The 16,663-nt window shown below is 55.7% G+C and overlaps 1 protein-coding gene and 1 non-coding gene across 5 annotated transcripts in view; one reads left to right on the forward strand and one right to left on the reverse strand.

Moving 5' to 3' along the window:
* The window catches only part of MED15 (mediator complex subunit 15), a 68,705-nt gene extending 52,668 nt beyond the window's left edge, over nucleotides 1–16,037 (forward strand). For all 4 annotated transcript variants that reach the window (XM_072803589.1, XM_072803590.1, XM_072803591.1 and 1 more), the window contains 9 exons: nucleotides 11,026–11,162; nucleotides 11,265–11,392; nucleotides 11,594–11,728; nucleotides 11,811–11,874; nucleotides 12,747–12,813; nucleotides 13,317–13,477; nucleotides 13,580–13,746; nucleotides 14,232–14,330; nucleotides 15,013–16,037. In XM_072803589.1, the coding sequence (XP_072659690.1) occupies nucleotides 11,026–11,162; nucleotides 11,265–11,392; nucleotides 11,594–11,728; nucleotides 11,811–11,874; nucleotides 12,747–12,813; nucleotides 13,317–13,477; nucleotides 13,580–13,746; nucleotides 14,232–14,330; nucleotides 15,013–15,149 (1,095 nt within the window). In that variant the 3' untranslated portion in view covers nucleotides 15,150–16,037. The remainder of the gene's footprint in view (nucleotides 1–11,025; nucleotides 11,163–11,264; nucleotides 11,393–11,593; nucleotides 11,729–11,810; nucleotides 11,875–12,746; nucleotides 12,814–13,316; nucleotides 13,478–13,579; nucleotides 13,747–14,231; nucleotides 14,331–15,012) is intronic.
* Nucleotides 1,549–1,621, reverse strand: TRNAK-CUU (transfer RNA lysine (anticodon CUU)). Its single transcript has one exon. It is a non-coding gene; the product is annotated as a tRNA-Lys (tRNA).
* Nucleotides 16,038–16,663: the final 626 nt, after the last annotated feature.

Below are 16,663 nucleotides of genomic sequence, written 5' to 3' on the forward strand. Positions count from 1 at the left end.
CTGAGAAGTGTGCCGGCAGAGGGACCTGAGGTATTGGCAGGGGTGAAGCCCTAAAGCAGATATGCTCTGTACACCCAGTACCCTGCACTGAACCCATGGGTGGGGCGGTTTTTCCTGGCTGTTACCATGCTCTCTCCTTCTGCTGGAGGACCGAGCCCAGCCAAGTATGGGAGCTTAACTGTGGGCTCAGTCACCTCTAGAGTAACCTTGATGTGTAACCTCCTTCCTCCCTCAGTGGAACTTGGAGGGCTGCTAAAGGAGAACTAAGGTGGGCCCGGGACTCTTCTTTCTACATGGGGACCCTGGGAAACTTGGGGGACTCTGATAGCTGGGGAGGATGAAGGGGGGTCATCACTTGAGTGTCTGTGAGTGGGTTTGCTTTTAGGAGGCATGCGCCTTTTTCAGGAGTGATGTCCACCTCTCTCTCATGTATTACAGATCAGCCTTGGGGAGTGGGTGAGAGGCTCTGTCCTGTGTTGCATGGCCATGTGGTGGGATCTCCAGGTATTGGCAGTGGAAGGAGCTTGCTTGCTTTTTTTATTATTATTATTCATAAGAGACACACAGAGGGAGAGGCAGAGACACAGGCAGAGAGAGAAGCAGGCTCTATGCAGGGAGCCCGATGTGGGGTTTGATCCCCGGTCTCCAGGATCAGGCCCTGGGCCAAGCTCAACCGCTGGGCCACCCAGGTGTCCCATGGAGGAAGCTTTCTTAAACCCCAGCCATGCACAGTACACATTTGTGCTGTGCCTCTCAGCCCAGATGCCACACCTCAAGAGGCTCTGCTGCTGATCTTCTGGTTTGTCTCTGGGCTCAGGCCTGCCTTGCTGCATTGTTGTAGTAGCGGTAGGGTCCCTGGGGTATGACAGGCCTTCCTAGGAGTGTCTCTGGATTCACAGCCTTCCTTTGCAGCCTGGGTTGGCACAGTGGACAAGACAAGGCTACAGATATTCTAACCCAAAAACTTTATTTACATATTATTGTTTTTTTTTTTTAAGTAAGCTCCACGCCCAGTGTGAGGCTTGAACTCCCGACCCTGAGATCAAGAGTCACATGCTCTACCAGCTGAGCCAGCCAGGCGCCGTGACCCCAAAACTTTTTTTTTTAATTTCAGATTTTATTTATTTAGAGAGAGTGTGTGCACACGCAAGCAGGGGGAGGGGCAACGGGAGAAGGAGAAAGTGAATCCCAAGCAGGCATCATGTCCAGTGCAGAGCCCGACACAAGGCTCCATCTCATGACTCCAAAATCATGACTTGAGCCGAAACCAAGAGTCAGATGCCTAACCGACTGAGCTACCCAGGTGCCCCCTTGACCCAAAAACTTTAAAAAATATCTGATAACTATAGAAGATAGGAAGCTGAGAGACATATAAATAAGGAAAACTGTTCTAGCACAGGACAGTTTGGTTTTTTTTTTTTTTTTTTCTGTTCTCTTACATAGTTGAGGTCACAGGATATATACATAGGATTTTATGTTGGCTGCTTTCCTATTCACATTACAACAGAAGTAAACCATTCTGTAAATTTTCTTTTTAAGTAGGCTCCATGCCCAACATGGGGTTTGAACTCACAACCCTGAGATCAAGAGTCACATGCTCTACCAACTGAGCCAGCCAGGTGCCCCTCTCTTATGATTAAAATGATTAAAATTAAAATCTGCTTATGATTAAAATGCCTCAGTCAGCACTGTGGTACAGTTGTGTACACATACACACACGAGTGCTTTCTGCTGTCCTTAAGGATGGTTTTGTCCTTGGACCCTGAAATTATTTCTAGTTTTTTACTGTTACTGATAAAGTACATCCTGATGCATGGCCAGGTTCTGGTGGTTCTGTGAAAGAAGTGCTGGGGGAAGAGGGTCCGAGCACGCAGCCCTCCATGTCTCATCTCTCAAGGGTGCCCTCCCAGATAAAGCAGGAAAGAGGTGCCCCATCATGCTTACCAGTGCTGTAACCCTGATGGGTCACTAGGGCTCTGAGCCTGGGGTAAAGTTTAGTATTTTGGGTGTTCCAAGAAAATTGGTGAGCCCTGAGCTCATATACCAGGCTCTGTTTCATCTGACGTTACTTATGTAAATGAAAGGTGATGTCATCGTCCCCCATAGTGGGATTTACTAAAATATGACAGGAGAGCTGCACTAACTTCCTTTTCTCTCCTAAACGTTATCTGTGACTGTAGATAAACCCAGAATAGAAGGTCTCTCCATTTCCAAAAATGCCTGGACTCCTCTATTCTGTTAGTATATGAAAACTCTAAGTACAATTCTCAAGTTACAAAGAATTGTCCTCAAAGGCACACTTCCCTGATGTGTGTGCATGTGACCCAGCTGCTGTACAGTTACTTTGCACTGAGCTTGTTGAACTACTCGAACCTCTGTCTCCTCTTCCCAGGATGTGTTGCCCAGTGACCTGTGTGGGAACAGGCATTTAGCCCGTTGGGATGGAGTTTGAATTCCTTTCTGGGTAGGTGTGTGTTGGGAGGTAGTGAATATAGATGTTTGTGAAAAAGGGAGGAGTTGGTGGTTGTTGGCTGCATGGCTCATCTGATCCAGTAAACACTACTGATGTGTTTTCTATTAGGATTTGTGGGTTAAAAAAAAAAAAAAAAAAAGGATTTGTGGGTTAAAAGAAAATGAACTTTCCCTCTCGGGAGTTCTCAGTTACAAGAAAAACAGTCAGTAGCAGATTAGATTTAAGCTTTTCATTCCTTATTACTTTTGTTTCTTCTGGAAAAAAGTTTTCCACCTCTCTCATACCACCTGACTGATTTCTCAAGGCCTTTCCTCCTCTGGAAGGAGCACTGTTGAGCTGCCGGTGGGCTCCTCTCAGTGCATGTTGGTTGTAAATGGACACTGTTCACTGCTGCGCCAGCTGACCACAGGCTGAGAGCCAATCCCAAGGACACTTGCTTTCGGCCCCACTCTCATTTGGGCAGTGTGCCTCCCAGGGGAGGACAGGCATGTTACCCCGAGTACCCTGTGATCACACACAACCCATCAGTGCCCCCATGTTGTGTCTGACAGGCTGGTGGGCTCTATGGGACTGTGCCCAAGTTTTGGCAGACCCTAGGAGAGTGGCTTCCTGGCCTCCTACCCTGGCAGATTCTTTGTTACATGGCTATAGGAACATCCAAGCCCAGCAGGTTGGCATCTGCCACTGCTTGTGTCACCCCCAGTGCCTGCTGCATGTGACCAGTGGGTGTGAATGTGAACACGGATGTGATACCAGAGGCCTCTTGGAAGAGCAGGCCTTTCTTCTGCTCCAGAGACCTGTCCCTGGCATACCTGCCATAGGGACTGAATGGCCATCCGTGCCGCCCTGGTCTCAGGGACTAGCTCATAAGCCTCCTGTGTCAGAGGTTTTGGTTTTTCACTGGTCAGTTCTTCCTCCTGAACTTCGTTGTAGTTTAGCTTGGTTTCATCCTAACACTGTGAGTGCACGCAGACACTGTTCTCTAGGGACCAGGCACAGGCTCCATCCCCTGACTCAGCCCAGGGCAAGGGCGGCCAGCCCTCAGGAGAGCACCGGGTTCCTGTCAGCACAAGCCAGGCCCAGTCCTACAGTGGTGCTCAGCCTGGCTCACTGCCTTTAGGCTTCTAGGAGTACATGTGGATGAGGAGAGCAGTTCCAGGGCATGCTGGAGTTCTGAAGTCTGCAGTCATCTTGTATGCTTAGGACAGACCTGACCCCATCCTTGTAGAGATGTACCTGGGAGGTACAGAGTGCCAGGCTTCCCTTGCCCACCTCGCCACAACTGTAGTTACAGAAGGAAACCAGTTCCCTGGAAGCTGAGCAGAGGCCTGAGGAGAGGCGGATGGTTTGAGTTCGGGCCCTCAGAGGCATTTTAATCAGACATGTGCTCCTGAGAAGGAAAGGTGCCACGAGGGGTCTTTTGTGCACACTTCTTCTGTTTTAACGACAGTTGACTTCTCACAACGACTTTGGTGGAGTACTGTCTTTCACAGTCTGTCTCTAGAGCCTGGTCTCCCAGAACCACCACCCATGGCCCCTGAGGTCTAGCCCTGAGGGCTCTGTGGGCCCAACAACAGATCAGGTTTGTTGAAGGAGTGCCGCCAACAAGGCAGCATTCATGGAGGCTCCTGTGGACCCCTCATGCCTACCTGGGCCTTGATGTTGTGGGCTGGGACATTTAGGCCAGGCTGCTCTGAGCCCCAAACACCCCTCACCCATGGGCACTCCTTGTCTCAGAGGCTGCACACGCCTCTCCACCAGCCCACACACTGTTTCTTTTTTGGGATCACTTTGTTTTCCCTCTGTTCTCAAGATGATCACCACAGCCTTGGCCCAACGTGGGATACAAGTAGGAGCCCAGTTCCCACTCCGCACCCCTCAGCTGCCATCCAGTCAAGCCTTCAGTGCAGGTATATGCGGCAGTGCCCAGGGGCCCCAGAGAGCTCAGGGTCCATGAGCGCCTTTGTGAGGCACGTCGTAATCTCCGGTGACTTCCTTCACCATGATTCTCAGAGTGACCAACTTCACGTGAGCCAAACTCAGCATGTGTTTCTTGGGGGTATATGAGTAAATACCTGGGTTTATTTTCATTTCAGTACTTTGGATAGTTCTAGTATTTTCATTTGCCGGAGAATATGGGAGCTAACTTTCTTCTGAAAAAGTTTGATGTTTTAGAGGTGCCTGGCTGGCTCAGCTGGTAGACGGACATGTGACTCTTGATCTCAGGGTCATAGTTCAAGCCCTGCGCTGGGGGGTAGAGTTTACTTAAAAAAATTTAAAAGTTTAGTGTTTTAGATAGTTATGGTGGTGTCTTTTTTGTACTTAAATGAAACCATAGCTAAAGAGTTTTGCTATCTTGAGCTGTGCTGTTGATACTGTATAGCCATCAGCCATATGTAGGTATTTACATTTAAATTAGTTAAAATTACATAAAACTAAAAATTCAGTTCCTTAAGTTGAAATTCAATTACATATCAAGTGCCCAGGGGAACCTGGCACCATGGCACCATGAGGAAGCCAGTGGCTACGATACTGGACAGCACAGATTATAGACCAAGTCAGTCTGTTATGGTGGAAAGTTCTCTAGTACCATGCTGTTCTAGAATTTATTGTGTTGAGTGTAGGATTTCCTATACGCACTTTTTCCTGGGTATGTAAAAACCTCATGTACATCACACTTTTTCAGAGAGATGAATTCCAGGCTCTCTGTTACTGTATGACATCTGGAATTCTTCCCTGGTGTGGCCGTTTGTTTAACAAATTGTCGTGATGTGCATTCCGTGGGCCAGGCCCTTTTCTAGGACTCTGAGAGTAAAAGAGTAAGAAGGTTCCCTCGTCTGATGGGCTTGGGCTTTCCATTTTAGTGGGTTTGCTGGGAAAACCTCAGATTTGCCAAAACTGTAAAATGCCATCTCTCTTGTAAGGCAGGTGCATCTGTAACCCTGGCACACAATCCTGCCCTCCCCCGATGGGCCGTGCGCAGGGGCTGCCAGCCCAGGCCCTGCACCACACCACCATACACCACCGAAACAGTGGCAGGGGACTTCCTGAAGCCAAGGCATTGCTATTTGGCGGTATGGTCTGTTGTCACCCTTTCTGCCTTCTGACCTCTAAGAGTTGCCCCAAATGTGCCAGTAGCAGTTCCTTACTGAATGGAGTGTGAGTTCTTTGGCATTGGCCTCCCTTTTGGTAGTCATTGCACAGTGGGAGGCAGAAGTGGCTGGAATCTGCTGGTAAAAAGCCCATTTGAGGAATCCCTGGGTGGTGCAGCGGTTTAGCACCTGCCTTTGGCCCAGGGCGCGATCCTGGAGACCCGGGATCGAATCCCACGTCGGGCTCCCGGTGCATGGAGCCTGCTTCTCCCTCTGCCTATGTCTCTGCCTCTCTCTCTCTCTCTCTCTCTCTCTCTGTGTGACTATCATTAAAAAAAAAAAAAAAAAAAAAAAAGCCCATTTGACAGTCGCTCGCTAGAGAGCAAGTTTGTGTGGCAGGAAAGTGGGCCCATAACCAAGGTGGCACAGAGGGCTCAGTGGAGCAGGCCCAGCTCCGCTTTACCTAAGGCTGCACAGAGTCCTCTGCAACTCCTGGCTTGGGGCTCCATCCCTTGGTGCATCAAGGCGCCCCAGCCCCGTTACCCACACACCTGTCACTAGCAAGTGTCCCCATCCTGGTCCCTTTGATTCTCAGCTCCGATGACCTTGTTTTCCTTTCCTGCAGCCTCTGGCTTGGTATCCATTGGGTCGACAGGTTGGGTGTTGGGTGTGAGGGAATGACCTCAACATGCAAGGCTGATTTTTTATTAAGAACAGAAGTCCCTAACATTTTGAGTATGTGCTACATGGTAGGCCTTGAATTACTTCTGTCTGTGGACTTGTTTGTTCTCACTGCAGCAGGTCACAGGTCACGCATGTAGGAGAACTCCCCATAGTCACCCCCTCAGCAGTGCTAAGTATCGACTGTTGGACCCCCAGCAGTGCTTGAGGCCAGAGGAGCCACCAACCCCTGTAAAATGGGCCAAGACACTCAGTGAAACCCTCGGCTCAGGCTCCGCAGCTTCCCTGTTCCCACCCTGGCCTCTCGGCAGGGTCCTGGCTTCTTCTTCTTCTTCTTCTTCTTCTTCTTCTTCTTCTTCTTCTTCTTCTTCTTCTTCTTCTTCTTCTTCTTCTTCTTCCTTTTTTTTTTTTTTTTTTTTTAAGATTTTTATTTATTTATTCATAGAGACACAGAGAGGTGGAGACACAGGCAGAGGGAGAAGCAGGCTCCATGCAGGGAGCCAGATGTGGGACTCGATCTCAGATCCCTGGGATCAGGCCCTGGGCTGAATGAAGGTGGCACTAAACTGCTGAGCCACCCGGGCTGCCCAGGGTCCTGGCTTCTGAGCACAAACCTGCTCCCCGACACCACCCTCCACCTTGGGCATTTGGCCAGCCACAGACCTGGTTCCAGACTTGGTGGGCAGCTGCTCTTGTGTCTGTGTCGTTCTAATCTTGCCCCTCCGAAGCAAAGCTAGCTTATTCTGGAAATGCATCATTACAACATAGCCAGTGCTGCCCCTGCCATCCAGCAGGTGCCCTAGCGGAACTCTCAGCAGCTGGCAGCTCCAGGCCCTGGCATGAGGTGCTCAGTGCCCACAGTGCCTGTCCTCTTTGTTCCTTCCTTGGGGTAACAAACCGGGTTCAGAAAAACAGGCAGGATAGAAGGTCTGCTCTGTCAGCCCCTCACGAGGCAGGGCTCTCATCTCAGCCACTTCTGTGCCCCCAGCGTGGCCACAACCCTGCAGTGTGTCCCATGGCCGCATCTTCATATTGGGGGTGGAGAGCATTTCATGACCCCAACACCCACGACAGAGCAGGATTCTGTGCTGGACACATGCTGGACACAGTGCCCCTCGCAGGAGTCCAGGGGTGACATGGGGTCCCTGGCAGTGTAAGCAGGTGGCATCACAGTGGGGTCCATATTCCTCTGCTCTGAAGAGTGACTCCTGGGGACACGTCATGTACAGGGGCCAGGAGTATGGGACAGTTCCAGGGAGGTCTGGTGGGCGTGGGTGGTCCCAAGGAGGTTAGAGGGTATGGTGCCACCAGCCCTCCCGGAGGTTTCTCCATAGCACTTAGCTCTCCAAACAAGGCTTGCTGCCCCACTGCCCAGCAGCCACCTGTGGTCCAGCTGTGTCCCCTCTGTTTGAACCTTGCCTTCCTCTCCTCCTTCCTTCAGGCTGTTTATTGTGTAGGGTCTCTTCCCAGACACTTGTCCTTGCTCGCTAGGAAAGTAGATGGTCCTGAGATGCTTGGACTCCTCCACTAGTCATGTGACCTCAAGCAAGTCCCTTTCCTTGTAACTCCCACTTCCTACATGTGATATGCAGGTGACAGCAGGCAGGCACTCAGAGCTCCCTCCCCTGGGAGGCGCAGCATTAGCGTCACCGGCATGCGCTAGGCACGGTGACAAACATGCCTATGCCTCTGGCAGAACGTGCCCAGGGAAGGAAAATGTAGAGCCAGGGCTGCGGTTCTCCCCTCTGGAGGGCTTGGTATTTCGCTGAAAGGGGCACAGTCCTCTTGTTCCCCTCTGCCCTAGAAGCTAGGTAGACAGGATGTAAACCTGAAGACTGGGGCGGGGGAGGGTGTTCTCTCTTGTTAGCCGCCTTGGTAAACCATTTCTTTCTTGACAGAGGCCTTTGGCTTGCCGCTCCTCTTCCTCTATGTGTCTGTGGCTTCTCGGGATTTGGGAGGCCTGGGAGCGTGGGCTCTCTTAGGAGGGGATCCTGAAGGCCTGGGAAGGGGAATATGTTCGCTGCCAACTGAGTCAGGCGTTTTTCCAGAGGAGTTGTCAGGTGTAAAGAGATCTGGACTGGAGTGGCTGCGGGGAGCTCGTGGCTGAACACAAGAGGCAGGCTTGGGGGAGGAAGCAGAAGCGCTGAACTTGTCCCCCCAGCCTGGGCAGGCTGTTCCGGTTTGTGTCTTGTGGACTGTCTCATGCCCAGGAAGCCATGCGTGCTTGGTGGCTCCATAGAACCCAGAAGCAGAGGTGTGGGGAAAGATTCCTGGGGTCGGAGTGCTGAGGGTGTCTTTTATTTATTTTTTTTTTTTAAGATTTTATTTATTTATTCATAGAGATGCAGAGAGAGAGAGAGAGAGAGGCAGAGACACAGGCAGAGGGAGAAGCAGGCTCCATGCAGGGAGCCCGATGTGGGACTCGATCCCGGGTCTCCAGGATCATGCCCTGGGCTGCAGGCGGCGCTAAACCGCTGAGCCACCCGGGCTGCCCGAGGGTGTCTTTTAAAATACAGCTTCATGGGCAGCCCGGGTGGCTCAGCGGCTTAGCGCCGCCTTCAGCCCAGGGCGTGATCCTGGAGACCTGGGATCGAGTCCCACGTTGGGCTCCCTTCATGGAGCCTGCTTCTCCCTCTGCCTGTGTCTGTCTGTCTGTCTCTCTCTCTCTCTCATGAATAAGTAAATAAAATCTTAAAAAAATAAAATAAAATACAGCTTCAGATATTTAGGTGGGAAGTGAACTGCGTGGTGGCCCTCCCATTGTGGTGGCTTTGCACTGGCCTTGCGCTGGCCATGATGCCCTCAGGCACCTCATTTCCCTTCAGAGAAGCCTCATCTCCCTTCAGAGAAGCCTCATCTCCCTTCAGACTACAGACAAGAGCCAAACACCTTCTAGAAGGGACACCTGCTGGAGCAGTAGCTAAAGCTGAGGCTCTTCCCTAGGGCAGGTGGGGACAGGTGGGGCCCGTGCCATCCAGGGGGAGGCCAAGTGAGGGGGTTTACACTCAGGAAGAGGGCACAGCAAGAGGCAACTTCAGGGAGCACAGGGCAGTGTGTGGCAGCAGGTCGGGGTGAGGGAAAGGGGAGGTGACGGCAGGGGCTTCATGGGAAACCACACCCAGGAAAGTTCCTGGCCTAGCAGGCCAGGCCCACGGTGTGGGGCCTAGGGCCTGTACTTCTCCCTCGGCACCGTCTGCTGCTCAGCATGGGCTCTTCCAAGATGGCCTGTTCACCTTCCTAGTCCTGGGAGTTCCATCGCTACTTGAGTGGATTCCGGAGCCTCTCTTTTAGAGCAGGGGTCATGCTGCCTGCCCTGGGCCTCCTGGTAGCCCAGCATTGTGAAACGCACGTCCCACCTAGGAGAAGCCTGCTGCACTTGGTTCAACTCAGCAGCTAGGCTGCCCCAGGGCCCATCTCTGCCCTCGCTAGCAGCATGAATCACCTGGGACCATTTGCTTCACTTGGTAGAACAACTAAACAACTAGGCCCACCAGTTAGGGGCTTGAGCTCGCGTGTTCCTGCCCATCCACTCCCTGGCTGGGGGCCTGGTCACAGGTGGTGGGACAGCTCATCCTGTTTGCCCATGGGCTGGTGGGCCAGCGGCTTGTGTCTGGTGCCACTCTGACCCAGCTGCGTTAAAAGTGTGATAACGTAGCCTCCATACCCTCTGCCACGCCAGCATCCCATGCAGCTTTGTCCTGCACACTCAGTGGGAGTGGAACGGTGCTTCTCGTTGGGAGTTTGGTCCAGTGGCACTGGGAGAAAGGCCAGGGCCCTCTCCCCAGCCAGCAGAATGGGCAGGCAAGGACGGTGGGCATCCTGTTTTTCTGGTAGGATCTGTGTTCTTAAAAATTCTCTTTCTTGTTCCCTGATTCGAGGACCAAGAGACTAGCAATCCCCAGAGTGAGCCTAACCCAGTCCCCCAAGCAGCATGGCAGAGGAGTGTATGGGAGGGAGCTATGAAACCATGGCACCAGTGTCTGGAGTGCCCTGAGAGAAGCACCAGAGTGGGTCTGTAGAACCGGATGGTCCCAGAGTTGGGTGTGGGGGGTGTGGGCTGAGCCCAGGAAGCAGGCTCTAAGGGGACATGGCAGCATATGGGAGCTTGGCTAGGGTGTGGGAGAAGCCACCGCTGCTGACCCTTGGAAGCTCTGAAGCGGGCAGGGCCTGTGAGTTGGTCCTGGCTGGGCCCTTGTTCCGCCCTCACCATGTCCTGGGCGAGGCGGCTGTCTGTGGGGCTCACTCTGCCAGTCCAGACCGGGGGTCCTCAGGCCACACATGGTGGCAAGGCCTAACAAAGGGCCACTTTGCTCCCATTAAACATGAGACACAGCCTCCCACTCTGGCCTGAGGGCTGAGGGGACTCATGGAAGTACGGAGGAAGGTGGTCCCATCTGTCACAGGCCGGGAAGGCCAGGAGGCACCATCCAAGGCCATAGGTCTTCTGTGGCTCCCACACCCGACAGCGAGAAACACGGGGATGTCCTGTCCCAGCCCAGAAGCCTGTGGACTTCATGGTCTCCCTGCCAAGGAACAAGGGCTACCCAGCCTGGCCTTCCTGCCAGTACCTCAGTCGTTGTGGACTCGTGCGTGTGGATCCTCGGGGTGGGGGGCTGTGCACACATTTGTATTCATGGGGCAGGGTGTGCGAGTGAGGCTGAGAGGGTGACAGGGCTTCCGTGTGCAGACGAGGTCTGTGAGCCTGGGCTGGGGGTGGGAGCAAGGCTGCAGCAGGAGGGAAAGTGATGGGTAAGCACACTGAGCCCCCTCCACTTCCAGGTCAGCCAGAACAGCCTCACCATGCTGTCCTCGCCGTCACCGGGCCAGCAGGTCCAGACCCCACAGTCGATGCCCCCTCCCCCACAGCCGTCCCCGCAGCCTGGCCAGCCCAGCTCGCAGCCCAACTCCAACGTCAGGTAGGCCCGGCCGGGCGGGGGGGCCCCTCCCCACCTGGCTCCCAGGGTGAGCCTCACCTCGTGCTCCAGCTCACAGGTGCACTGGCTTTTGCTTTGCTGCAGCTCCGGCCCTGCCCCTTCCCCCAGTAGCTTCCTGCCGAGCCCCTCCCCACAGCCCTCCCAGAGTCCAGTGACGGCGCGCACCCCACAGAACTTCAGTGTCCCCTCCCCGGGACCTTTAAACACCCCCGGTAAGTCGGGCCTGGGGTGGGCGTGGCCTGAGGACCAGAATAACTCGTGTAACCCACACACAGCCCTGCAGGTTGAGGTGCTGAGGCTTGTCCCTCAGCCTCTAGAGGCCTCGCCTTGTAACGGGACGGGTGAGCTCTAGATCCCCCACCTAGAGGGTTTGCAGAGAGCCCGGCCTTTGCTCACCATGTTGTATCCTGCAGTGAACCCCAGCTCCGTCATGAGCCCAGCTGGCTCCAGCCAGGCCGAGGAGCAGCAGTACCTGGACAAGCTGAAGCAGCTGTCCAAGTACATCGAGCCCCTCCGCCGGATGATCAACAAGATCGATAAGAACGAAGGTGCGGCTGGACTGAGGCCTGGGTGCAGCGGGGCGGGGGGAACACCCTAGGTGCGTGTCTTAGTGGCCCCTCTCTGTCCCAGACAGAAAAAAGGACCTGAGTAAGATGAAGAGCCTTCTGGATATCCTGACCGACCCCTCTAAACGGTGAGCTTTGCCCCCCAGGCTCCTGGGGGAAGGACGGTGCTGGGCCTGTGGCTGGCTGCTTGGTTGGCCCAGCCTCGGATGGGCTTTTGGTGGTGACATGGAGTTTAGAAAAGGGGCCCTGGGGTTCCACTTAGATGTGTCTGCTGGGGCTCCAAGCCCCTGGTCCCCTACCTTTGCCCTGACCCTGACTTACCAGGGCCTTGGGCAAGTGACTCCATCTCAGTTACTCCCTCTGCACAAAGGGGCTCACCTGAGTTGGCTGGGAAAATGAAACAAGAGGATGTTGAGAAGCACTTGTAAGGCAGTGGAGCACCAGCTTCTCCACATGGTACACACCCCCCCGCGCCTGCCTGCCGGTCGCGGGGCTGCTGTGAGCACCAGAGTTTGGTCAGCGCTACAGAACTGCATGTGGACTGGCCTTTGGGTTACATCCCTATCCCTGCTTCAGCTTAGGTTCTGCTCCCATCTAGAGGATCTCGGTTTCATTTACTGGGCAAAATGCTGGAACCTGCAGAACTAGGCCTCTCGGATCTGGATTGCCCTCCAGACCCTCTTGGATTGATCCTTCATTGGGATTATAGTGCTGGGGGGCAGGGGCCTGACCTCTGTCCCTCTCTGCTGATCCATTGCATTTATGCCCTAATCTACCCGCCAGGACTTGGCAGGCCTGGGGACTGAACCATCTTGCCTTATGCTTCAGATCTAGGAATAGCTAGTCAGTGGCTGGGGCTCCTGTGGAGGGTTCTGGTGGCCAAGGCTGGCTCCATCCCCACCAGGGGAAGTCGGGAAGGCAGTGCTTGGGACCAGCACTCGAGAGCCACCAGTGCCCCATCCTCGAGCAAGAGGGTCAGCCACATCCCCTGTCCCCCCAGGTGCCCCCTGAAAACACTGCAGAAGTGTGAGATTGCCCTGGAGAAGCTCAAGAATGACATGGCCGTGGTGAGTGAGGTTCCATGGCCTGGTGGTGGTCACAGAGCCACAGGCATCTCTGGGGGGAACAGGGCTCACCCCACAGCAACTCAGAACCACACGCTGGGAGAAGCCTTCACAGCCAGGGGGCACACCACCCAGCCTGGGAACCTTGCCCAGGAGGCTTCTTCTAGGTCAGGTCTGCTGTGGGGGAGGAGAGTACGTGTGGGAACATGGGAGAAGTCACCCTCCCGCTGTAATCTGTGGGTGTTTCCTCCATCCCCCAGGTTCACATCTCTACCATCACGTTTCTATCCGCCCCTGCCCAGCAGAAGGCCGAGCCCTGAGGGGAGGGGACCTCTGGGGAAGGTCAAGGCGGTAGAAGGCAGGAGAATGCATCCAGGGTCAGCTGTATTTGTCTCCAGGGGGCAGAGGTTATGGGGAAGCCATGAAGTCTGGCTGTGAGGATGAGGACCTCGGGGTCTGGAAAGCCTCCTCGAGAGTGGGCTGCTGACCCCGCTGTCCTGTCGCAGCCCACGCCACCGCCGCCTCCGGTGCCACCGACCAAACAACAGTACCTGTGCCAGCCACTCCTTGATGCTGTCCTGGCCAATATCCGCTCACCTGTCTTTAACCATTCCCTGTACCGCACATTCGTGCCGGCCATGACCGCCATCCACGGCCCACCCATCACGTATGTACAGCCCGGGGCTCGGCCTCGTTCTGGGTGGTGGGCGGCAGGCCATGGGCCACAGGCCACAGCCTAGCAGCGTGTGACCACAGCTGCCTCCTCCAGAGCCCCAGTGGTGTGCACCCGGAAGCGTAGGTTTGAAGACGATGAGCGGCAGAGCATCCCCAACGTGCTCCAGGGGGAGGTGGCCAGATTAGACCCGAAGTTCTTGGTGAATTTGGACCCTTCTCACTGCAGTAACAACGGCACTGTCCACCTGATATGCAAGTTGGGTGCGTACCAGGGGGGCGGGGCCGGTGCTGTGGGAGAGTGAATCCGGAACTCCAGCCCCCAGGCTCTGCCGCTGCCCCCAGCCCCAGAGCAGACCCAGCCCAGGCCCACGTGCTCCATCGGAACGTGCACTGGGCCTCCCCCGATAGGCACACTCCCACCCTACCCAGGGGCCCACCATCCCCGCATCCTCCTGGATCCTCACACATACCTGGCCTGGGACGTGCCCTGAGCCCTGAGCCCACGCACTCCCCTCTCACCGGCCTGCCAGGGAAGCCCCCTCACTCCCACGCGGATAGGGCTCACTTGCCTGAGGCCCTAGGGAGATGTGGAAGCCTGGGAGTCAGAGTGATCTCCAGACTTCACAACAAGCCTCAGCAGGACCTCCTGGGATGTAAGAGTCCTGATTGGAGTAGGGCTGTGAGGCAGGGCGGCTTGGGGTCTGGGGCCTGGGGCCAGGTCACAGACGCAGCCACGTGTGTTGCAGATGACAAGGACCTCCCAAGTGTGCCACCACTGGAGCTCAGTGTGCCTGCTGACTACCCTGCCCAGAGCCCGCTGTGGATCGACCGGCAGTGGCAGTACGGTGGGTGAGCCCAGAAAAGAGCCATGGCGAGGCTTTATGGCTGCTGTCTAAGGGCCCTGGCAGGTGGGGGTCACTCTGGGCGACCAGGGTTTCCTCTGTGCCCCCGCAGCTGAGGGCCCTCCTGCCTTTTCCTGGCTGCCCACTTAGAGAGAGGGGGTCCCTGTACCTATCATGTTCTTCTGTCCATCTTGCATCTGCAGGGCAGCCATGCTTAGTGGGTAAGGGGTAAGCAGGCCGGCCCCCCCACCCCACCCCACCCCACCCCACCCCACACCCTGTGGGCCTCTGCAAGGCTGATACGGGAGCACAGAAGGAGCTAGGTCTCATAGGGACCCATCTGGGTGACACAGCTTCAGACCCGAGGCCCAGAGAGAGTCCTGTTGATGGGGGCCAGTGTCTCTGCAGTGCAGAGCTGGTGCATAGGGCTGAGATCCCAAGGCTCTGAGAGAAAAGTCCTGGGTTCCAGACCTGTGCACATTCTAGCTCTTTACTGACTCATGAGCCTGGGAGGGGAGCCTGTCGGCCACCCCGCTATGTGTGGGAGATGGCCTCCCTGGTCACATTGGCCAGGCAGATTGCCCCAGACGCCAGCCCTGTGACTGTGGGGCAATCCGTTCCTAGAGAGCGGCCGTGCGGCCTGGGGCCGGGTCTGCAGTGCTCACGGCCCGCTGCTCTGTTGCAGATGCCAACCCCTTCCTGCAGTCCGTGCACCGGTGCATGACCTCGAGGCTGCTGCAGCTCCCCGACAAGCACTCGGTCACAGCCCTGCTCAACACCTGGGCGCAGAGCATCCACCAGGCCTGCCTCTCAGCCGCCTAGCCACCCACCTGCTGGGGGACCACGGGGATAGCCGGCAGCCGTGTCAGGGCTGCAGAGGACATGCACCTCGTGTTGGACGTTTCTAGGTGTTGGCTCCCTTAGAGAGCCTGGGCTTAGATTAGCTTTCCTGCTTTTATCTTCTGCCTTGGGGACCCGCCAATCATTCTCCCACACTTGTACATGCCTGGGGCAGGTGGCTGTGGAGCTGGCGACATCAGCGGTGGGGTTGGGACTTCCACTGCGGAGTCGGACATGCCCCCAGCCCTGTGCGCTCCTCCTCGGGCTGCTGTCCCCTCGGCCTCTCCAAGGCCCATGTCCTTCCTCAGTAGCACGGGGGAGAACTCAGGGTCTTGTTAGAGCCTCTTGTGTGTGTGCCAGAAAATACTTCTTGTTTCTGTGGGGGAATGTGGAGGGCAAGGAAACCCTGTAAACACACACAGAATTCTCTGGTCACGGTTTTGGGTTCAGACCCTGCCACCACTGGCCTGTGGGACATGCCACAGGGAAGCTCCTGGATCCAAGGGCACTGGCTGCGTCTCAGAGGGAAGGTCGGCCTGCAGGCCGTTGTGAATCCCCTGCCATCGCCTGGGCCTCATACCTCATGGCATTCTCCCTTTAAGCCATGGGGGTCTGCTCAGCACTGTGGGTGTGCCTGGGTTGCAGGGGCACCTGGGTGGATCCTGTACCTGGCACTGTGCCCACTCAGTGGGCACTTGGGCCTGCTCTTGGGTCAGGGTGGTGTCCTGGGGACCTGGCGTCCTCAGAGCCACTCCAGAGAGCGAAGGCTCCCTGAGGGCATCGGCCCTCTGGCGAGGAGAGGTTTCCCCTTTTCTATGTGCACTACCGTGTCATCTGTGGTTCTTATAATAAATTTATTATTCCTGTGTTTGTCATGAATCAGTCACTATGTCCCCTCCCCACCGAAGGAGTGGGGACCACTGTCCAGTGAGGAATGATGTTGGGGCTGAGCCGGGTTCCCCTCCTGGGAGGTGGCCGTGGACAGCCAGACCTTAGTTCATCCCTTTCTGAGAGTGTCAGTGCCTCACCCTGGCTCACCCCTGGGTTTCTGGCCTAGTTCTGCCTGAAGCGAGAAGAGGCAGAGATTAGCCTGAGGAAACGGCCAGTGGCACCAGGAGCACTGGCCTGCCAGGGGAGGGTGGAGGCCAAACTGACAGCATCCACACGCCCCAGAAAGCTGCGGTTGTGGCGAGTGAGGGGTGGTGAGGACCTCACGGGATAGGGTGGGAAAGTCACAGGGTGGGGCCTAGTGTCCTGGAGAGGCGCACTGTCCCATGGCTGTGGCCCTCCACAGCGGAAGGCAGGCTCGGCAGGATGGCTCATCAGCTGTGTGTGTCAGTGTGGGGGCCGGATGGTGCCGATGGGGGCGGGTGCCTTGCCCTGTGCCCAGGGCCAGGAAGCACCCCCTGCCCCGAGGAGGGGAGGAGGGAAGGAGGGAGAGCATGCTGCACCTGCCCTTGTCTACTTGTCTGGTTGCAGGGCAGCCACCAAGCCCT

This window comes from Canis lupus, chromosome 27, assembly GCF_048164855.1.
Source record: "Canis lupus baileyi chromosome 27, mCanLup2.hap1, whole genome shotgun sequence".
NCBI classification, from domain to species: Eukaryota; Metazoa; Chordata; class Mammalia; order Carnivora; family Canidae; genus Canis; species Canis lupus.